The sequence below is a fragment of the Nerophis lumbriciformis genome, linkage group LG23, assembly GCF_033978685.3.
Source record: "Nerophis lumbriciformis linkage group LG23, RoL_Nlum_v2.1, whole genome shotgun sequence".
Taxonomy (NCBI): domain Eukaryota; kingdom Metazoa; phylum Chordata; class Actinopteri; order Syngnathiformes; family Syngnathidae; genus Nerophis; species Nerophis lumbriciformis.
This window is the reverse complement of record NC_084570.2, coordinates 35284161-35309789: the sequence shown is the minus strand read 5'-3', so window position 1 is coordinate 35309789 and position 25629 is coordinate 35284161. Positions and strand designations below refer to the sequence as shown.

The window sequence follows — 25629 nt, the reverse complement described above, 5'->3', positions numbered from 1 at the left end:
TCCCACCTTCCGTTTATTTAGAAAATCCTGGAAAGAATTGTTGCACAGCAGCTAAATGAACACTTAGTGTCTAACAATCTCTGTGAACCCTTTCAATCCGGTTTCAGGGCAAATCACTCTACGGAGACAGCCCTCGCAAAAATGACTAATGATGTACTGCTAACGATGGATTCTGATGCGTCATCTATGTTGCTGCTTCTTGATCTTAGCGCTGCTTTCGATACTGTCGATCATAACATTTTATTAGAGCGTATCAAAACACGTATTGGTATGTCAGACTTAGCCTTGTCGTGGTTTAACTCTTATCTTACTGACAGGATGCAGTGCGTCTCCCATAACAATGTGACCTCGGACTATGTTAAGGAAACGTGTAAAGTTCCCCAGGGTTTGGTTCTTGGCCCTGCACTCTTTAGTATTTACATGCTGCCGCTAGGTGACATCATACGCAAATACGGTGTTAGCTTTCACTGTCATGCTGATGACACCCAACTCTACATGCCCCTAAAGATGACCAACACGCCGGATTGTAGTCAGCTGGAGGCGTGTCTTAATGAAATTAAACAATGGATGTCCACTAACTTCTTGCAACTCAACGCCAAGAAAACGGAAATGCTGATTATCGGTCCTGCTAATCACCGACATTTATTTAATAATACCACCTTAACATTTGACAACCAAACAATTACACAAGGCGACTCAGTAAAGAATCTGGGTATTATTTTCCACCCAACTCTCTCCTTTGAGTCACACATTAAGAGTGTTACTAAATCGGCCTTCTTTCATCTCCGTAATATCGCTAAAATTTGATCCATTTTATCCACTAGCGACGCTGAGATCATTATTCATGCGTTCGTTACGTCTCGTCTCGATTACTGTAACGTATTATTTTCGGGTCTCCCTATGTCTAGCATTAAAAGATTACAGTTGGTACAAAATGCGGCTGCTGGACTTTTGACAAGAACAAGAAAGTTTGATCATATTACGCCTATACTGGCTCACCTGCACTGGCTTCCTGTGCACTTAAGATGTGACTTTAAGGTTTTACTACTTACGTATAAAATACTACACAGTCTAGCTCCAGCCTATCTTGCTGATTGTAGTGTACCATATGTCCCGGCAAGAAATATGCGTTCAAAGAACTCCGGCTTATTAGTGATTACCAGAGCCCAAAAAAAGTCTGCGGGCTATAGAGTGTTTTCTATTGGGGCTCCAGTACTATGGAATGCCCTCCCGGTAACAATTAGAGATGCTACCTCAGTAGAAGCATTTAAGTCCCATCTTAAAACTCATTTGTATACTCTAGCCTTTAAATAGACCCCCCTTTTAGACCAGTTGATCTGCCGTTTCTTTTCTTTTCTGCTCTGCCCTCCTCTCCATTGTGGGGGGGGGGGGGGGCACAGGTCCGGTGGCCATGGATGAAGTGCTGGCTGTCCAGAGTCGGGACCCGAGTGTATGTGTTAGTATTATTAATTCACAATGGCATTCTTTTTGTATTGTTTCACTTTCACAAATTCCTCAGTAAATTCACCAAAACGTCACCGTGGAGTTATCGAGTCTGTTTAGCTGATTGGAGAGTTAGCTTGCGCAACTGGTGGGTCCATGACCACGACTCCTGTTTTGTTTGATCAACCGTTTTACTGCCTTGTTACAGACATTTAAGGTATGTAAATAAACATTTACAAACTATTTCTGTGAAAATTTCTAATTTTACAACACACACACACACACACACACACACACACACACACACACACACACACACACACACACACACACACACACACACACATATAAATATATATATATATATATATATATATATATATATATATATATACATACATATATATATATATATATATATATACGTATATATATATATATATATATATATATATATATATATATATATATATACATATATATATATATACATATATATATATATATATATGTATGTATATGTATGTATATATATATATATATGTATATATATATATATATATATATATATATATATATATATATATATATATATATATATATATATATATATACATATATATATATATACATATATATATATATATATATGTATGTATATGTATGTATATATATATATATATGTATATATATATATATATATATATATATATATATATATATATATATATATATATATATATATATATATATATATATATATACCTGCAGTTTATAGTCTGGTGCGGTTAATATATGGAAATATATTTTTTCTTCTGAAATCTAGTGGGTGCGGTTTATATCCCTGTGTGCTCTATAATCCAGAAAATAATCCAGAAAATACGGTAATATAATTGTACATTAAGAGTATGTGAAAGTTCGTACCTTGTTTGACCTTCTTAAAGTTTTGTAATCAATCATAAATATCAAGCAGCTAAAATGTGCCAAACTTGGATACGTGTGGAGAGAATGTTTGGCATTTCCCTCCCATCATGCATTGCAGGGGATTTAAATGGGTGTAACTTTGAATTATGTGTTGTGCTTGGACATTGTTTATAATATCCACAAAGTTGAGTGAGCAGGTTGTGTTATGTGTGACGACTTTTTGTGTTAGTTTATCTGTGCCATGAGTGTGAAAGGTTGTTTGCATTGGGTCATATATAAAAATTCTGTGCTGAGTGTGTACCCCACAAGGTGGTGGCAAACTTGCAGTCATTGCTCAGTGAGTTATTTAACATTTAATAATAATAATACGTTTCATTTGTAAATCACTTTACATTTGTCAATCTCAAAGTACTACAGAGTTTAAAAGGATACATTAATAGTTCAAATATATATATTTTTAAATTAGCAGAAGGCTTTTTTAAAAAGATGAGTCTTAAGGCTCTTTTTAAAATGTATCATATTTAAGTGGGCACGTCTCGAGGGCCAAATTTAACTGGAATTTGGACACGCCCAGTTCAAGTATTTCACTTTGAGTTTGGTTTGTCAAACCTTTTTATTGGGTAGCATTAGAAGGTTTGAGAGGTATAGGAACAGCTCTTCCCACATGTGCTTGTGGCCGACTAATGACGTGTGAAACTTAGTGATCAAAGCCTTTGAGTGCATGGCCACTGCTTTTGTTTACGCATCACAGAGAGCCTAGTCTGCTACATTACACACACACACACACACACACACACACACACACACACACACACACACACACACACACACACACACACAGGGCAACAACAACAACCAACAAAAAGAAGCAAAAAAGAGTGTTCTAGGGTTGCCTAGCAACAATGTTAAGTTGAGGGTTTCTTTTGCTGATGGGGTTATTTTATCGCTGGTAGAAAATGTCATCGGGATGAGGATTCCGTTTGCCTCTTTTTCCAAGACTCGGCTCATCTTCTGTTTTCTACTTCAAAATAATATGACAGTAAATCTTGAACGCATCTTTTGCAGCCAGACAACAACGCAGGAGAACAAAGGTGCCCCGTATGAAAGGGGAACTGCACTCATTCCCAGTTAGTGTCGTCCCCATACCAGTATTTTGGTACTGACACTTTTCAAAATAAAGGGGACCACACAAAAAATCCTTATTGGCTTTATTTTAATAGAAAATCATATAGAAAATACTAGAATAGAAGTACTCTATTGATCCCTGGGGGAAATTCAGCACCACAGTTAGCTCACAATAAACAATAAACACTTAGGTATTTTTTACATGTGAATAATCATTATAATATAATTATTAAGAATAATTATTAATAATTATGATATGTTTCTTATTGCAATCAAATAATGTTTTTTAAATAAGATACTAGACAACTTGTCTTTTAGTAGTAAGTAAACAAACAAAGACTCCTAATTAGTTTGCTGACGTATGCAGTAACATATTGTGTCATTTATCTACCTATTACATTATGAGGGACAAACTGTAAAAATGGATTATTAATTTACTTGTTCATTTATTTTCTGTTTTAACACGTTCTATCTACACTTCTGTTAAAATGTAATAATCACTTATTCTTCTCTTCTTTGATACTTTACATTAATTTTGGATGATATCACAAATTAGTTGCAAAGTCATACATTGGTCAAAATTAAAGTTATCCCGTGTCCAGGGATAGATTCCCTGACTTTATAAACAATAAAAATTACAAAAGATTTTCTGATAATAAAAAATATCGATGTAATCATAGTAGTATCAACTAGATACACTCTTGTGCTTGGTATCATTACAGTGGATGTCAGGTGTAGATCCACCCATGGCATTTGTTTACATTCAGGGTGCTAGCTCGCTGTTAGCGGTGAGCTGTTGTATCCTCTTACGGTGTGTAGTGAAGCATGTTTAGCTATTCTTCGTCCTCCAGTGATAATGGTACTTGCAAGAAACTTACTTTATTTGTCGCCATGGAGGCCAGGATTAGTGATTTAGAAGTAGCTAAAATACTGCTGATTGCAGATGGACGTTAACTTTATTGTTAGTTTTTAAGCCAAAATGCGTCCATTCTCCCTTTTCTGTCTTTACTCTGTTTCTGCTTGTTAGAACTCCATGCGTTGCCTAACATGTGCTTCTGCTTGTTTTACCAGCAATGTTACGACATGATGTCCGGATTAAAAAAAAAAATACCGGTATAGGCAGTATAGTACCGTTTTTAATGCATTAGTGCCACGGTACTTTATTAGTACCAGTATACTTTGAGTACCGGTATACCGTACAACCTTATTCATGATCCTTATGTAAAACAAGCACACATACACACTCAAATTAGTAAATAATCTGGTCAGAATGTCCCCCAGGCGCCTCGTTTAGGGCACGTCCGACCGGTAGGAGGCCATGAGGAAGACCCAGGACATGTTGGAGACACATAGTCTCCAAGCTGGCCTGGGAACGCCTTGGGATCCCCGAGGATGAGCTGGACTAAGTAGCTAGGGAGAGGGAAAACAGGGCCTCTCTGATTAGGCTGCTGCGCCCGCGACCCCACCTCAGATAAGGGGAAGAAAATGAGTGGCTGTATGGATGTAATATTTGTGTATTTTGGACATTTTAAGTAAACGACAGTGTATTAATTTCATACACACATCCCAACGTTCGCTTTTTCCTTCCACAGCATCACAGATTACTACTCATGCAGACTTCATGAGAGCCAACAAACATAATTACACATCACTTACTGTACAACGTCTGCGCTCACTTGGATACCGACTGATGGGACGTTCATTTAATCCCGTTTAGATGACGAAATGACGAATAGTATGCCTGACTAGCACTCCACACAAGTCAATAACATCGACAAAGCTCACCTCTGTGCATTCACGCACAGTATAAAACGTTTGGTGGACAACATGAGACAAAGAAAGAGTGGCATAGAACACGTCTTTCTGTGGCAGCGTCGGAGAAAGTTGTGCATGCAAACAAACTGTTGTGTCACAGTCCACACAACTATGGTGTGTTCAAGGGCTGCCGAAATTAGTAGGACAAAACAGTGCTATCCAAATATTGTCACCAGTGAAGCATGAACGCAAACATGTTCAACAGTGAGTGAACTTTCTAACATTTAGAAAGATTTATGTAATGTTTGTCCTCCTGCAGAAACCACATTAAAACTAAATATATATTTTCCCCCCATTTTTATCAATTTTTGCAAAACTCCAGGGAGCCACTAGGGTGGCGCGACCCGCCTTGAACCCAGACTGAGCCGGTCCTACAATGGAATGGTCCAAGGTGCAGTACCAGAGCCGAGTAAAAAGAGGTATCGTTGTCAAAGCCAAAGTGTTCGTTTCTTTATGTCTTTATGTCTGTTGGGATTACAAAGTGTGCCAAAATCAGCTCCATTTTAGCGCTAAGCTTTTTTTCTCCTCTTCACGCAGCCCACATCTCACATTCTCCCCTCATGTGTGTGCCACCTTCTCACCTCGTTAGTGTTCCAGCGATGGCGCTCCTTGGGCAGAGAGGAACATTTGGGCAGACACTCCAGGAGCTTCTTGGGAAGGTAGATTTTCAACTGGCCTGGCTCACCTGTCGGGTGAGGGAGAGCAAGGTGAAGGTAAGGTCAGGCCGGTAACAAGCTGCATGTAGCTTAACGACATTTTTACATTAGCTTGGCGGTAGCGTTGCAACTTTTTGAACGAGTAGCGATTCCTGTAGTTTAGATTCATGTAGCCTGGTAGCTTACATCAAAGCTAAAAAGGACTGCAAAAATCCTAAGACCTGGATGAATGAGAACATACAGTGGTGGTCAAAAGTGTACATACACTTGTAAAGAACATAATGTCATGGCTGTCTTGAGTTTCCAATCATTTCTACAACTCTTGTTTTTTTGTGATGTAGTGATTGGAGCACATATTTGTTGGTCATAAAAAAAACATTCATGAAGTTTTCTTCTTTTATGAATTTATTATGGGTCTACTGAAAATGTGAGCAAATCTGCTGGGTCAAAAGTATACATACAGCAATGTTAATATTTGCTTACATGTCCCTTGGCAAGTTTCACTGCAATAAGGCGCTTTTGGTAGCCATCCACAAGCTTCTGCTTGAATTTTTGACCACTCCTCTTGATGAAATTGGTGCAGTTCAGCTAAATTTGTTGGTTTTCTGACATTGACTTGTTTCTTCAGCATTGTCCACACGTTTAAGTCAGGACTTTGGGAAGGCCATTCTAAAACCTTCATTCTAGCCTTATTTAGCCATTCCTTTACCACTTTTGACGTGTGTTTGGGGTTATTGTCCTGTTGGAACACCCAACTGCGCCCAAGACCCAACCTCCGGGCTGATGATTTTAGTTTGAAGAATTTGGAGGTATCCTCCTTTTTCATTGTCCCATTGGCAGCAAAACAGGCCCAGAGCATAATACTACCACCACCATGCTTGACAGTGGGCATGGTGTTCCTGGGGTTAAAGGCCTCACCTTTTCTCCTCCAAACATATTGCTGGGTATTGTGGACAAACAGCTCCATTTTTGTTTCATCTGACCACAGAACTTTCCTCCAGAAGGTCTTATCTTTGTCCATGTGATGTCAGATGAAACACAAATGGAGCTGTTTGGTTGGGTCTTGGGTGTTCCAACAGGACAATGACCCCAAACACACATCAAAAGTGGTAAAGGAATTACTAAATCAGGCTACAATGAAGGTTTTAGAATGGCCTTCCCAAAGTCCTGACTTAAATGTGTGGACAATGCTGAAGAAACAAGTCCATGTCAGAAAACCAACACATTTAGCTGAACTGCACCCATTTTGTCAAGAGGAGTGGTCAAAAATTCAAGCAGAAGCTTGTGGATGGCTACCAAAAGCGCCTTATTGCAGTGAAACTTGCCAAGGGACATGTAAGCAAATATTAACATTGCTGTATGTATACTTTTGACCCAGCAGATTTGCTCACATTTTCAGTAGACCCATAATAAATTCGTAAAAGAAGCAAACTTCATGAATGTTTTTTGTGACCAACAAGTATGTGCTCCAATCACTCTATCACAAAAAAATAAGAGTTGTGGAAATGATTGGAAACTCAAGACAGCCATGACATTATGTTCTTTACAAGTGTATGTACACTTTTCACCACCACTGTACATACATGTGGAGAACATCCATGATGGTTGATTGGTGTTCCTATGATGAGTCACAATTGGCTAAGGTAAGGGCCAAACATTACGGACTGGCCAACCAGAGACAAGATAAGGCGGGTCATCAAAACCAGGAAGCAAAATCATAACATACACTCATGTCACATGACCAGGAGGGAGTCAGAGACAGAGGGACGCTTCATGCTGACCACTCAAAAACAAATTCTCTACCACAGATGAGATGTGTCCTTTAGTGATGAAGATGAAACCCACAATAGTGCGTGTCCTTGGTCATATTTAGACTAATGTATGCCTTTAGAGAAAACAAAACCTTAGTACTGCACATAACCATTACCAACTGTTCCCAAACAACACACACCTTTTTTGTCAACATATATATAGATGCTGTTTTTTTACTGTAGGTAGAGAAAATGAATATCATACCATACTATACCAACCTTGTTTATAAAGCCCTTTAAAAACAACCACAGTTGAAGAACAAAGGGCTATACACCACAAAGAAATACCGGCAAAAGACAGACTAAAAAATACCATTTAAAAACAGAGGTAAAATACACACTGAAAAAGCAAATACAAATTATCTTAAGAACAATTTATTGGATAAAAATCAGTGAAAAAAAAGTTCAAAACAGTTCAAAAAGTTAAAAACAGTTTAATGTCTCATGCTGGGTTAAAAGCCAGTGAATAACAATAGGGTTTTAAGAAGGGTCTTAAAAGTAGCCAAAGAAAGAATAACACCCTTAGAATAACATTCTAGGGGTGTGCCAAAGAAAAGGCAAACTAAAATAAATACATAGAGTAGAGGTCGTTGTAGGGTGTCCCCAGCTAAATGACAAATAGTTCATAGTAATATTTGTAAACTAACATGAACATTGATATTATACATGCGGGCCATAGATAGAAATGCTTTTAAATGTAGCTTTGATGTAGCTTGCTACAATTCTCCGGGGATAACTTCACCTGTAGCTTAGCTACATTTAATGGAGAGTAACTTGTAGCTTAGCTACATTTAATGGAGAGTAACTTGTAGCTTAGCTACATTTAATGGAGAGTAACTTGTAGCTTAGCTACATTTAATGGAGAGTAACTTGTAGCTTACCTCCATTTAATGGAGAGTAACTTGTTTTTGCTGTGTTCTAGCATTCCGTTTTGTTTTCTTTATAGTCGGTCCAGTTGCTCTCGCTTTTTGATTTTGGTTAATTATGAAATACCCTTTTTACGGCACGTTCGCCTGCACTTAAAATCGCTAAAATCTTTGAAAGTCTTACGCGACGCACCTCTTGTAAACAAACTGCCTTTGTCCAACAAACATGTCTGCCAGCCCCCACAATGCACTGCAAAACCCAGAGGCCTTTTGAGCCCGAGGCAAGATAACTTCCGAATCAAAAGTCACTCCGTACTCCTCAGGGGTGGCCAACCCGTCGATGGCAATCAACCAGTCGATCTTTGGGGCCCTAGCGGTCGATCATGAAAATATTAGAGAAAAAAGTATCATTATGACATCAGTGACAGCCCCACCCGGACAATTACCATCAAGCTCGCATTTGAACCCCTAAACACGCCTCAATCTCTCTATCTTCAGCCTCACATCCAGCCGCTACACCTGCTGGTCTTGCAGAGGCACATTGCATGACGTGCTCATTAAATCCTGGCGCTGCAACAATGCATTAAGGCTGACTGTTGCAACACATCGGACATTTTATGGCTGCGAACATCAAACAACTCTTGCCTCAACCACCAGTCCATGACCATCACCGCTCGCCTGCCACGGGAAGCTAACAAGCCAAATAATAGACTGTGAACATTGCTCTAAAGTACAGAGTTTGTGTTGATTTATTGTGAATACAAAACCTATGCAAAGGCAGTAATATCTGATAAAACAAAGCGGCAGCTCAAAAAGGACTTCCCGCCTGGTGGACAGCTGACTTTACGACTTCAACGACCATGTGACTCGTGCCAACCAATAAACTAAGACTCTAGTGGCTAGAAACAGTTGGCGTCTACATCTGTGGTGCCAAAAGTGCGGCACAGGGGCCATCTGTGGTCCGTGACTCGTTTGTCATTGGCCCGAGGCACAAAAATGGGAAAACCGCCAGAAACAATGAGAAAAAGTCCAAATGTTGCCATCAGCCAATAATAATGACACAAAGCTTTGTCTTTAAACAACAACAAAAAGAACAACAATTATATAAATAAAAATCTTTTTTTTTTGGTTAAAAATATAATATATATACACATATACTGCATATTTATACATACATATTTATATATATATATATATATATATATATATATATATATATATATATATATATATATATATATATATATATATATATATATATATACACACACATAAGTATATATATGTGTGTATATATCAATCAATCAATCAATATATATGTATATATATATATGTATATGTATATATGTGTATATATGTATATATATGTATATATGTATGTATATGTATGTATGTATATATATGTATGTATGTATATATGTGTGTGTATATATATGTATATGTATAAATGTGTATATGTGTGTGTGTATATATATATATACACACATATATATATATATGTATATGTATATATATATATATATATATACATATATATATATATATACATGTATGTATATATGTATGTATATGTGTATATGTATATATATGTGCATATGTATGGATATATGCATGTGTGTGGATATATACATATATATAGATATATATATCTTCTTTTTTATCTTTTTTACTATTTATATTACTATATTATTGTGTATGCACCTTAAAGGATCCTCTCCAATTTTGTTGTTCTTTGAACAGTGACGTGCGGTCCATCATGGAAAGAAAAAAAAAGTAAAAAGAAAAAAAAAAATTTAATTGTTGTGTGTATCCAGTGATTATACTATAAAGTTATTTTCCATTTAACTTCACCAGTTTTAGATTATTTTTATTCAAAATCGCTGAATTTTCACATTTGCCGTTCAAATACTGAGAAGAGACGGTGCGGTGATCAGCAGCCAGTTGAGGCACGTCACTCAATTGTGCCTCACCATGGATTGCGGACTCGGCTAACTGCTGGCCTGCTATGCAGTGAGACCGTATTGCTATATGAATTATATTATACATTTCCATAGTTTAGTTAGCTGAGGTATATAATGTACAGTGTATTTTGTCAACAACTGTATGTGTGTAACGTATTTCTTGTGCTGAGCGATCATAAAACGGCTGCGAAGACGCACTGTGTGAGGCTCGCGTAACCCCGCCTCCTGGTGCCGGTTAATGCACCTCCGCGCAGACTGCACCCCCGACCAGAGCGCCACACCAACCAAAGCCCACACCCAAACCCTCCACGTGCAAGACCAAATCCACCACAAAAAAGTCACTTAACAAGAAGCCAAAAATTGCAAAAACAACATTGCTCGCGCCGGAGGAGCCGTGAACGACTGCAGGGACACAACATTAGGTACACCTGCAGACTGCAGCACGGATTTCATATTTCATTCATTCACAACTCCTCCAACACGAACACCACTGTTCCCGCACTTATAAGTCAAGGTAAGACCATAATAAAGTTTTTTTTAATTAATTGTGCTTTTTTGTGTGCTACACTTTGTATGTGTAAAGTTAAAGTTAAGTTAAAGTACCAATGATTGTCACACACACACTAGGTGTGGTGAAATTTGTCATCTGCATTTGACCCATTCCCTTGCTCACCCCCTGGGAGGTGAGGGGAGCAGTGGGCAGCAGCAGCGCCCTTGATGCTGAGTGCCAAGCAGGGAAGAATGCTGGTATGCGCTTTTATACATAACCCGTTAACTGCTGCCAATCAAATGGTGAATAAGATACTCTTTAGGGTTCATATGTTTGTGAATCTGACTGTGATTAAGTCAGTGCCTCACCAGTCATGAACCTCACCCCACGTCACTGTCTTTGAACCTGTTCACTGTAATAATGACAATACAACTATATTATTCTATTCTTCTATTCTATATATTTATATATACAGTATACACACACACACACACACACACACACACACACACACACACACATATATATATATATATATATATATATATATATATATATATATATATATATATACCGTTTATAAAACATAGTTGATCTTGGTTTGGTTGGAAAAGGTTGGTAACCACAACTCTACACTATTTATTGTGTTACCGTACATAACTTACTGTGATATGGGGGAACAATTAGAAAAGTACACTTGATTCACTAAGAGTACTGCAGTAAATATAATTCACAATAACACATAAGGCTGCATATATAGAACACACAAATCATTGATTCTAAAACATTGAAATTAACTGATCATGTACATGTTCAAACATCGTGTACAAACCAAAAAAACGGACTGGCCAGAAATGAACAAAAAACAGTATTTCTCAACAAAGGAAGAGAAATAGAAGCATTTATTGTGTCTGTATGTGGGATGAAACCATGGAATGGACTAACTAATGTGCTAGCATGAACCAGTTAAGGAACAGTACACGCAGTACCAAGTATACTAAAGAGCTGTTGAAGTAAGGTGACTTATATTACTATGACTAAGTTCCTCTTTATGTACTCCTGAATTATTTGTTACTTGTATCTCTCGCTACTATTTCTTTATGATGTATTGTTGCTGCTTACGGCACAGGGGTGGGACCACACCAGCTCGCCTTCTGGGCGGATGATCACTTGAGCAAAATGTGTGCTTGGGAATTTTTTTACGTGTTCCCAATAAATGGAATTGAATTGAGCCCTGTTGCAGTAACATGAGAAGACAAACATGTCTGAAGGGGCTGAGAAACTGAAAAATAACCTTTCAATGTTGTTGGCTCCGCTAGTTGTGTACCCTTAAGAGCAAGCCATGTTTATTCATGCTTCCCTGACAGCTGCATTTTGCAAAACTATGTCAATATCTTCATCAAAAACACTTTGGTGAAAAAATGTGAAATTGAGTGCAACAATTGGAGACGTCATGACAGGGTGTCCTAACTACGGCCCGCCGAGGTTTCAATCTGGCCCGCGAAACGTCAATAATAAGGAATGTTACCCATAGGTGGATTGCATCTATTTTAATAGTCTGACCATTCAGGCATCACTATTATGTCTCCATCTAGTGGACAAGGGGAGAAATTCAGGTTAATAACCTTTGCTTGAATGAGAGTGCAGCATATTTCTTGTACAAAAATGTATGACTCAAAGCAAACAACCTTACCTAGTCATGGTGCAAAAAAAAAAATCGAAACCAACACAAAAAGTCAACAAACATGGTCACACGTAACACAACCTGCTCACTAAACTTTGTGGACATTAGAAAAAAAAACATTCACCATAAAAAATGTCACCCATTTAAATCCATTACAAAGCATGATGGGAAAATGCAAAACACTCTCCACACTTATCCATGTTTGGCGCACTTTAGCTGCTTGATATTTCTGATTGTTTACAAAACTTTAAGGAGGTTGTCACAGAAGTAAACAAGGTAGGAGTCAAACTTTCACATACTCTTAATATCCATTTATATTAATTATATATATATATATATATATGAGGTTGGAAACAATTTGAATTTTTTAAGTTGTATTTTTAAAACGTTGTCCCTATATATTGTACAATATCTGAAGTACACATTTCTGTTAAAAAAACCAAAAAAAAAACCAGTCAACTTGCATTTTGTATTTTCAGAATATTTGGGAATTTTTGTCCTGCCGAATCATAGCCTTCAAATATCAATATAAAATATGGTGTCACTCTGTTGATATGCTTATTTACCTTGTGTATATAACATGTTTTTAAATAATTATTGAGGTTTTTCACAATAAAATCAATAACATTTGTATTTATTTTTTTTTACAAATTTTCTTACTTCAATGTACACAATTCTTCAAAATCAGCATGCAATCTTTCTTTTGAAAATGCACAACTTTGATCAGATTGATTTCAGAGTTGATAACTTATGAAATTGAACGCACATTTAACCAATCAGTATTATAATAGTTTAGTTAATAACTCCATATACTTCCTTGCAAACAGAGAGTGTTCCAGTAGTGACCACTACTTTGTTTGCAAGGTTGTATCATATTTCCTTAACCTTATTGCTTAATATTAACTTTTTATTTTTATTTTTTTTAATTTATTTTTGTTGTTGTTGTCCTGTCCAGCTTCTCAGGCAAATCATATAGTTGATGTAGATGCCCATATCCGCTGTTCAGATTTACTTTACAAAAGAGAAGTGTAGGATACTTCTCTTGTTGCCTTATTTGTATTTGACTTTATTAAATGTATTTATATTATCATTTGGTGCAGCCGGACCGGAGCAGGAGGGGATAGAAAGAGGAAAAAAAGGAAGACAGAGGGGGAAATTGTGGGGACAAGAGAGGGATTAGACAGAGAGACAAAAACAACAACAGCAAACACAACAATAACAACAACAACAACAACAATAGAGCAACATCAGCAAATAAGACATGTACAAATATGATGGTAAAAGTGATAGCAAATAAGCAGTTAGCGAAAATAAAAAATAATACAGAAATGACAATGAGCATTATTACACTACAAATGGAGCAATACAGACACCAATAAAAATAGCGCTATTGATAATGAACAATACCGATAATTTACCTTTATTATCAACAATACTGTTGTTCAAATGCAACAATACATATACGTAATGATAACTTGAGATACGAAAGAATGCAGAAAAATGGAGGGGAAGAAAGAGAAGCAACCTATATTAACCTTGTAGATTGTTATAGTAACAATAAGTTAAGCTTTGTCAGTGTGCCATGTGTTATACCCAGTTTACCCTAGGGCAACAACGTTAATATATATTTGATGAAACGTGATTATGTGCATGAGTGTATGTATGCATATGTACTTGTATATGTACAGAATGTGTATATGTTTGTACAGTGAATGTATAAGTACAGTATGTGTATATGTATGTTTGTACAGTGAATGTATATCTACAAAATGTGTATATGTGTTTGTACAGTGAATGTATATGTACATGTATGTGTATATGTATGTTTGTACAGTGAATGTATATGTACAGTATGTGTATATGTATGTTTGTACAGTGAGTGTATATGTACATGTATGTGTATATGTATGTTTGTACAGTGAATGTATATGTACAGTATGTGTATATGTATGTTTGTACAGTGAATGTATATGTACATGTATGTGTATATGTATGTTTGTACAGTGAATGTATATGTACAGTATGTGTATATGTATGTTTGTACAGTGAATGTATATGTACATGTATGTGTATATGTAATGTTTGTACAATGAAGGTGCGTGTGGATGTACGAACTTTGAGTATGTAGATGTACTGTATTTGTGTATGTAGGTGGGAGCGTAGGTACCTATGTATGTATGTATGTATGTATGTGAGTATATGTGAATTTGTATGTACGATACATTTGACTCCCAGTGTGTGTGGGAGCCAAAGTACGGGCCAGGCCCCCAGAGAGCCCAACCCACAAACAGTAGGTGTGGCGCTCAGGGAACCAGGGACCACCGCCCCCACGCAGCCAGGCCGGCCAGCGACAGGAACCCCAGAGCCCGGCCCACCGCACCGCCCGTAAGAGCCAGCAGCAGGCCGCAGACAGACGCACCCGGCAGAGGACAAGGCACGAGAAAAGCAGGGGACAGCCAGACCCCAAGCCAGCGAGAGACCACACCCCACACAGGCAAAAATGGCGGGACGCCCCGCCCGGGGGGCCCAGAGACTCCCCGCAACCGGACGGGAAGACCGCCCTACCGGCAACCGGGCCCCCACGAGCCCACCTCTAAATAGTAATAATAATAATTAATATTAATTAAAAACATACTGTATGTTGTAAATATTGCTAACACTTATGTTTTGGAGTCAAAACATTTTTTTAATTTTGTAGAAAACTGTTAATATCAGTTGAAAATAAGTGGGTTCAGTATTTAGTGGCAGCACGGTGTGGAGTTTGCATGTTTTTCCTGTGACTGCGTGGGTTCTCATAGACTGGGGATAGGCCCCTCCCACCTCCAAATACATGCACCTGGGGTTAGGCTCCTCCCACCTCCAAAGACATGCACCTGGGGTTAGGCTCCTACCACCTCCAAATACATGCACGGGGTTAGGCTCCTCCCACCTCCAAAGACATGCACCTGGGAATAGGTTGATTGGCAACACTAAATGGTCTCTAGTGTGTGAATGTTGTCTATCTGAAACCAGCATTACATTAAAAACATGCTTATATTTTTTAAATGATGATCTTTGAAAATAATCACTTATTTGAAGACTGTGTCAACACAATTATATCAAAATGTTGGGATAAACTACTTTCCATTTCATTGTGTCACTACCCAAATGATCACGTCAATTGTAGCTCACTAAATAATACTACACATATTTGACGGGTTGTACACTCTAAAAACATGAAATGTTGCATAAAAGCTGACATCATTGAAGAGAATATGCAGGGACAGATTTTAAAGATACACACTGACTTTCAGACTTTGGAACACATTTGTTTACAAACTGCAGGATGAAGAGACTTACCTTGCAGACATGTCATGTCACCTCCTGGTCGAGAATGTAGGGGTGTGGCCTAAATCTAGAATTAGCCACACCTCTAAAACTCTAGTGTTTCGGTGGTGACATAAAAACTAGGGACATGATTTTTTTGGGCACAGTTTTCGAATTAAAAAAAAATAAACCAACAAATCTTTGTCATTCAACCTCTGTTTGAACGTAATCATAAAGATCTGCAAAATTACACCAGTGAAACACATCTAAAACATGTTTTAGGCGTTTTTTCACTAATTGAAATGGAGGGGTCAGGATGGGGGACAGCTACTTCTCAATAAAAAGTACCTGACAAATGCTAATAGTGTATCTATTTATCTTATCACTATCTCAAATAATGCCCTGGGTTTAAACAAATCATAATATAAAGTAAATAAAAATACATGTTAGAATACTCAAGTGTTTTATTAAACCCTTTTTTTTGGTAAAGGGGTGGCACTTTGCTTTAATTCGGTACAATGCCCCATATATATATATATATATATATATATATATATATATATATATATATATATATATATATATATATATATATATATATATATATATCAGTGACGTGCGGTCACTTTCCATGATGGCAGGTGAGGCGGGGCCTCACCTGCCATCATGGAAAGAAAAAAAATGTAAAAAGAAAAAAAAATTAAATTAAATTGTTATATGTATCCAGTGATTATACTATAAAATTATTTTCCATTTAACTTCACCAGTTTTAGATTATTTGTATTCAAAATCGCTGAATTTTCACATTTGCCGTTCAAATACTGAGAAGAGACAGTGCGGTGATCAGCAGCCAGTTGAGGCACGTCACTCAATTGTGCCTCACCATGGATTGCGGACTCGGCTAACTGCTGGCCTGCTGTGCAGTGAGACCGTATTGCTATATGAATTATATTATACATTTCCATAGTTTAGTTAGCTGAGGTATATAATGTACAGTGTATTTTGTCAACAACTGCATGTGTGTAAAGTATTTCTTGTGCTGAGCAATCATAAAACTGCTGCGAAGACGCACTGTGTGAGGCTCGCAGTAATCCCGCCTCCTGGTGCCGGTTAATGCACCCCCGCCGCAGAATGCACCCCCCGGCGGGAGCGCCACACCAACCAAAGCCCACACCCAAACCCTCCACGTGCAAGACCGAATCCACCCAAAAAAAATCACTTAACAAGAAGCCAAAAAGTGCAGAAACAACAATGCTCGCGCCGGAGGAGCCGTGAACGACTGCAGGGACACAACATTAGGTACACCTGCAGAATGCAGCACGGATTTCATATTTCATTCATTCACAACTCCTCCAACATGAACACCACTGTTCCCGCACTTATAAGTAAAGGTAAGACCATAATAATGTTTTTTTAATTAAATGTGCTTTTTTGTGTGCTACAGTTTGTATGTGTAAAGTTAAAGTTTAGTTAAAGTACCAATGATTGTCACACACACACACTAGGTGTGGTGAAATTTGTCCTCTGCATTTGACCCATCCCTTGATCACCCCCTGGGAGGTGAGGGGAGCAGTGGGCAGCAGCAGTGCCGCGCCCGGGAATAATTTTTGGTGATTTAACCTCCAATTCCAACCCTTGATGCTGAGTGCCAAGCAGGGAAGAATGCTGGTATGAGCTTTTAAACATAATCCGTTAACTGCTGCCAATCAAATGGTGAATAAGATACTCTTTAGGGTTCATATGTTTGTAAATCTGACTGTGAGGAAGTCAGTGCCTCACCAGCCATCAACCTCACCACACGTCACTGATACACACACACATATATATATATATATATATATATATATATATATATATATATATATACATACACACATATATATGTATATACAGACACACATATATATGTATATACAGACACATATAAAAAAAAAATATATATATGTGTATATATGTATATATGTGTATATACATATATATTTTGTGTTTATATATATATATATATATATATATATATATATGTGTGTGTGTGTGTGTGTATATATATATATATACATATATGTATAAATGTATATACAGTATGTATATATATATATATATATACACATATATATATATGTATATACAGTATATATATATACTGTATATATGTATATATATATATATATATATATATATATATGGAGTTACTTTACAGGGAGTAGAAGTTAGGACAGCCCTGCTGTAGATGATTGAAAAGGGAGAAAACTTTGACAATATGCATCCAAATATTCCTCCTAGACAATGAAAGGCATACAGCAAGTAGTTTTAGCTCTCTGAGCAGTACTTTTATTACTGGTAAGCGATTTGAAGCATGTGATTTAGCACTTAGGATAGCTCAGGCATTTGAAAGGCATAATAAGCAGATTTGTGTAAAAGGAGTTAATCCGCTACAAAGGAGTGAGATATGTTTTTATTTATGAGAGATCCAGAAGACAAAAGGTGAGCTGATCAGCGAGGAAACACCATGTCTGACAAGGAGAGTCTCAAGCATATTGAAGCTCATTAATGCAGCGGAGAACACGCCGCAGTGCACACTATTACATATTTATTACACATCTAAGTGGAGGGCCAGCTTCTTCTTTTTTTTCATTCATGGCCGAATATTAGTGTTGGGCTGCTAATTTTAAAGGCAGAGCAAGTTAAGCATGGAGCGCACACAAGGACTACTGTAGACTCTAAATGAAGGTGCACACATGGAGTGCACTCTTGAAGGTGCACACATGGAGTGTAAATGAAGGTGCACACATGGAGTGCACACTTGAAGGTGCACACATGGAGTGCAAACTTGAGGGTGCACACATGGAGTGTAAATGAAAGTGCACACATGGAGTGTACACTTGAAGGTGCACACATGGAGTGTAAATGAAAGTGCACACATGGAGTGTACACTTGAAGGTGCACACATGGAGTGTAAATGAAAGTGCACACATGGAGTGTACACTTGAAGGTGCACACATGGAGTGTACACTTGAAGGTGCACACATGGAGTGTACACTTGAAGGTGCACATGGAGTGTACACTTGAGGTGCACACTTGGAGTGTAAATGAAGGTGCACACATGGAGTGCACACTTGAAGGTGAACTCAGGGGTGTCCTGAAATTCAAACACAACATGGTGAATTCCACATTAGCTGGGGGTGAAAATGTGGTACAATGTGAGCGGAGAAATTCAACTGTCTTCTAGCCTAAGAGTGTTCAACCTTGCGGTAAAAAAATGTGTTGTTGGGAAAAATATCAAAAACATGACAAGTTGTTTGGATTATCTCAACTGTGGAACACAGGTGCAAAAGAACTCACTGTGGAATAAGGGACATAACACAGCAGACAAGGCTTCAGAAGACGAAAGATACCCAAAGTGTTTTCCAGCATATAATATCCTTGTTCTGAAATTGTCATGTATCCATCAAATCTGCTGTTGAAACTTGGACTATATAACCAACATATATAACCAACATATATAACCAACAGATATAACCAACATATATAACCAACATATATAACCAACATATATAAACAACATATAAGTTAACTAAACTAATGTAAAACTTTGCATTAGTTTTGGATGATACCACACATTTAGGTATCGATCCGATACTAAGTAGTTACAGGATCATACATTGGTCATATTCAAAGTTCTCATGTGCCCAGGGACGTATTTCCTGACTTTATAAACATAGTAGGAATTTTTTTTAAAAGAAACAAGATTTTGTGACGATAAAAAATATAAATGTAATCATATTAGTATCGACTAGATACGCTCTTGTACTTGGTATCATTACAGTGGATGTCAGGTGTCGATCCACCAATGGCATTTGTTTACATTGTGGCGCCGGTGGGCTATTGTATCCTCCTACGGTGTGTTGTGAAGCATGTTTAGCTATTCCTCGTCCTCCAGTGATAATGTTACGTGTAAGAAACTTACTTTACTTACCTGTTGCCATGGAGGTGTGCATTAGTGAATTAGAAGTAGCTAAAAGTAGCTGTGTAAGTGATGGTAGATAGGAGGAGGTGATCATGGATAGGAAGTAAGTGATGGTGGATAGGAGGAGGTGATGGTGGACAGGAGGAGGTGATGGTGGACAGGAAGTAAGTGATGGTGGTGGACAGGAGGAGGTGTGCTCAGGCACGTATGTTCCCCCTAATCAATTATGCATTTATTAATAGAAGCCTGAGAAGACAGAATTTCAAACAGCTGAACGCTGCAGCTTAGTTAAAGCCTAATTTCTTTTTTAGCGGCCTCTCCGCCATGAATGCCAATCAGCGTTTAAAGCCCACCTCTCCTGGCTAGAACCCCCCCCCATCCCCCTTTCCCCTGCTGTTCTGAAGGATTCTCATCAGAGCCTGGCCTTTGAAAGGTACCAGCGCCACATCAAACAAAGCCGTCCCGCACACAAACACATTCCCTGCTTGCCACCCAGAGCACACACATCACCCGGGGTTCTTTTTTTTTTTTTTTGCCGCACCGCTGACCTTGGTGCTGAAATCCCTTTCGAAGCGCACCTTGGCAGACACGATGACCACGTTAGCCCGTGGTCTCGCTGCCTCTCCTTGCTCAACACGGGACCCGGTCTGCAGACGGCTTCAACACCCCAAAGAGTAGTATGAGTTCTCAGAATATTCAGCCTGGGTAATCGGCTTCCATCTGTTCCAAAGCATCCTCAGCGGAGCTGTACTGTGACGGGACATGTGGCACAAACTTTAGTTTGCAGAAGTTCTGGGCTGCCCAGGGAGACGAAGTGTCCCGGGACGCCACACCAACTGGCATCTAAATTTAGAAAATAGCAGTTTGATTAATGGCTGTGGTTCTATTTTAGTCTTGGGGTGAATCTAGGATTTGAACTTTAGGGGGGATCAACCCACTTCCAATATTAATCATACAGCAAACTTTCATTACAAAGTGTAACGATTCATCGATTTATATTCCTTAGATTTAAATCCATCCATGTGTGCTCGGCAAGTGTAAAAGAAAATTGATCAATGTTATTGATACATTGAATTTAAGAAGGTCAGATTCTATATGAAGTTTAGCACTTTTAAATGAGAAGGACGTAAAAGGGAAACTGCACTTTTTTTGGAATGTTGCCTATCATTCACAATCTTTATGAGAGACAAGAACACATATGTTTTTTTTTTTAATGATTTTAAAGATGTTAAAAAACGCTTGAACAATGTGGCTAATGAAAGTTACCGTTGTAGCCTTCAAAGTCTCTAAAACAACTTCAAAACCATCCATCAGCGTTTTATATACACACTGCAAGTACATATATAATGTAGTAACAGACACCTTCATAACAATATGTAATATGTACAATATACACACTGCAAGTATATATATAATGTAGTAACATACACATTCATAACAACATGTAATATGTACAATATACACACTACAAGTATATATATATAATGTAGTAACAGACACCTTCATAACAATATGTAATATGTACAATATACACACTGCAAGTATATATATAATGTAGTAACATACACATTCATAACAACATGTAATATGTACAATATACACATTACAAGTATATATATATAATGTAGTAACAGACACCTTCATAACAATATGTAATATGTACAATATACACACTGCAAGTATATATGTAATGTAGTAACAGACACCTTCATAACAATATGTAATATGTTCAATATTTACTGTATTTTGATCATTTTAATCAATTAGACTGACTTCTTCCGGCATTTATTTCTGTTACCATAGCAGCGCACTTCCGATTTCCTGCAACAAAAGTGTGTCCCTACTTCTGGAAACAAACACGAGTGAGTTCTAATCATGGCAGACTTGGTAACAAGACAACGAAGACGACTATTTTTTGGACAAATGAGGATGCACAACCTTATCTTTTTGAAGCTGAACAAACGGAGGATGAACTACTGGTTATGGAAATTAGCACGAAAGAAGAGTGAGACGTTGGAGCAGACGGACGCCGAGAGAGTGAGGTCGGCGTGACTCCAAGCTGTAAATTTGGAATTTGAAGCCAAGCTATTTTGACATAAAGGGAGTGCTTACCCAAATAAACCGGGAAAAACTTCCCCAACCAGCTGGACCAAACAGACAACTGTCCATGGAGTGAGTCACTTTAATATCGATCATGATACACGCCATGCTTGTTAGTACAACTACAGTACATAAGCTGTGTACAAAAAAACATTAAATGTGGGCTAATAATTGAAGGTACTGTAATATGATTGTTCGTGTTTTTCAGTCCTAACATATTGTGTTGTGTATTACAAACTCAAACGCATTTTGTGTATAAGTAAAAGCTTGCTTACCTTAATCTGTAGTTAGCTTTTACGGCTAATACCAAAGCACGCCAATGTGTTAGTACGCTGGAAAAAAGAGTTCCTCAGTGTTCTCTCTTACAATAACAATGTTGCTACAGTTTGTTATTATATACAGGTTACACAACGTAAATGAAGTGTTGTTGACGGTTTTTGAATGCAAATTTTTAAAGCGTTTCAGAGGTAGCTGCATTGCTAGCCACCAAGAACGAGACGATTTTTACATATTAGAATGCAAAAAAAATAATAATAATGTTGTCTTCTTGTCCCTCATAATGACTGTGAACGATAACCAATTTTTTTATAAAATGTTTATAAAATGTCACTTTTTTTATTTTTGGGTATTGTGTGTAGATGTTTGAGGACAAAAAGGAATTGACTCCATTTTAGGGGTAGAGTTATAACAACGTGTGTGAAAAGTGAAGTGCTGTGAATACAATGTATGCTCACAGGCCAGTTCAGACGTCAATATTTCAAGTAAAAAGACAACGTCAGTCCAATTCCAATGAAACGGACCTAATGGCGCGTTAAGTCACGTGTGCCAGAACGGCTTTGACCGCAGTGAAACATGGCTTTTATAGTAGCTGATCAAAAGCTGTCATTTAGAGCCAAATCACACAGAAGAGAGACCTGCATGAATTTTTTACCTCCTAAAAGTGTCATCTCCATATTTAACAGAGAAACAAGCCAATGCCCTTGTGAGAAGGCTGTCAGTTAATTATAACTCTCCTCAGTCAGCGGAGGGAAACACGCTCCCATATTGGCCATGGGACGCGTCAGGGGACATTTTCATGCCCCTCTTTTCGGGACAAAATTAATGTGACAGAGAGAAAGAAAGGCAGGATGGGGGAGAGGGCAGCGGCGGGAGGGGGATGGAAGGCGGGAGTCGGGGTGGGGGAACAGTGTACGGGATGAGCGAGAGTGCGGGGGGAGGGAGGAGAGATAGGATAGAGTCGGGGGGTACAGGACGAGCGAGAGTGCGGGGAGAGGGAGGAGAGATAGGATAGAGGGGGGTACAGGACGAGCGAGTGTGCGGGGGGAGGGAGGAGAGATAGGATGGAGTCGGGGGGTACAGGACGAGTGAGAGTGCGGGGGGAGGGAGGAGAGATGGGATGGAGTCGGGGGGTACAGGATGCGGGGTGAGGGAGGAGAGAAATGATGGAGTCGGGGGGTACAGGACGAGTGAGAGTGCGGGGGGAGGGAGGAGAGATAGGATGGAGTCAGGGGGGGAGGTGGTACAGGATGCGGGGGGAGGGAGGAGAGAAAGGATAGAGTCGGGGGGTACAGGACAAGCGAGAGTGCGGGGGGAGGGAGGAGAGACAGGATGGAGTCTGGGGGGAGGTGGTACAGGATGCAGGGGGAGGGAGGAGAGAAAGGATGGAGTCGGGGGGAAAAAGGACAAGCGAGAGTGCGGGGGGAGGGAGGAGAAATAGGATGGAGTCGGGGGGTACGGGACGAGCGAGAGTGCCGGGGAGGGAGGAGAGATAAGATGGAGTCGGGGGGGAGGTGGTACAGGATGCAGGGGGAGGGAGGAGAGAAAGGATGGAGTCGGGGGGGTACAGGACGAGCGAGAGTGCAGGGGGAGGGAGGAGAGATAGGATGGAGTCGGGGGTTCGGGACAAGCGAGAGTGCGGGGGAGGGAGGAGAGAAAGTACAGGATGCGGGGGGAGGGAGGAGAGAAAGGTTGGAGTCGGGGGTTACAGGACGAGCGAGAGTGCGGGGGGAGGGAGGAAAGATAGGATGGAGTCGGGGGTACAGGACGAGCGAGAGTGCGAGGGGAGGGAGGAGAGATAGGATGGAGTCGGGGGGTACAGGACGAGCGAGAGTGCGGGTGTAGGGAGGAGAGATAGGATGAGTCGGGGGCGGTGGTACAGGATGCAGGGGAGGGAGGAGAGAAAGGATGGAGTCGGGGGGTACAGGACGAGCGAGAGTGCGGGGGGAGGGAGGAGAGATAGGATGGAGTCAGGGGGGTGGTACAGGATGCGGGAGGGGGAGATAGGATGGAGTCGGGGGCAGGGTGGTACAGGATGCAGGGGGGGTGGGGGGGGGTGAATAGATAGAGAGAGGGGCGTGCAAGCTCATTTTATCATTCTGCTGATAAACTTTTCCTCCACTAATCCTCCAAGTGGGACCAGAGAAGAGATAGGAGCCAACTTGTATTCTGTGCATGTGCCAACGGTCCATGTGCACAGGTTTGATACCCATCTGACTGCTTTCCCCTCACATCCCTCAACTCTCCTCCGGTCGCCTTCTCAGGTCAGAGCAGGGCCGCCCCAACCCTAGGAAAAACCAAAGTACGCGGGGGCCATTTGGACTTTTCTAAACCATTAGAGCTGCCCTCAATTACAGAGTGTCCAAGGTCTCAGGGACCTAAAAGGCTCTCAGTCATGGAGACTAGAGACTACCTTCACACAGAGTGACCTAAATACCTTTTTGTCTTCATCGCATTGTTTCCAGCTGACTGTTTACACTGCATGTGATCTTTATCAGACTCCGGTGTGAACACGTACAGGCCCCAATGAGGATCCAATGTGACCCCAATGTGGCCTCCACGTCACTTGCATGCACACTTCGTTAAAGTAAAAACTAAGTAAGTTGACGGACAAGTCGCTACTACTACAAAATAAAAAACCCAAAAGCAGTGAAGTTGTCACGTTGTGTAAGAGAATAAAATGATTTGCAAATTCTTTTCAACTTATATTCAATTGAATAGACTGCAAAGACTATATATACAGGTATATATATATATATATATATATATTTTTTTTTTATATATACATATATATATAAATATATATATATTTTTATATGTATATATATATATATATATATATATATATATATATATATATATATATATATATATATATATATATATATATATATATATATATATATATATATAAATATAAATATATATATATTTATATATATAAATATATGTATATACATATATATATATGTATATATATATATACATATATATATATATATATATATATATATACATATAAAAATTATTATATATTATTATTATATATATATATATATTATTATATATATTTTTATATACATATAAAAAAAATATATATATATATATATATATATATAAATATACATATATTTTTATAAATATATATATATATATATATATATATATATATATATATATATATATATATATATATATATATATATAT

At 38.5% G+C, this 25629-nt stretch overlaps 1 protein-coding gene across 5 annotated transcripts in view; it reads right to left on the bottom strand.

Annotated features, from left to right (window-relative positions):
- The window catches only part of LOC133622746 (calmodulin-binding transcription activator 1-like), a 223990-nt gene that overhangs the window by 180566 nt on the left and 17795 nt on the right, over positions 1–25629 (bottom strand). For 4 of the 5 annotated variants that reach the window (XM_061985671.2, XM_061985670.2, XM_061985673.2 and 1 more), the window contains exon 3: positions 5889–5992. In XM_061985671.2, the coding sequence (XP_061841655.1) occupies positions 5889–5992 (104 nt within the window). Of the gene's footprint in view, positions 1–5888; positions 5993–16114; positions 16180–25629 lie in introns of those variants that run through there. The other variant, XM_061985674.2, reaches the window with a different exon arrangement.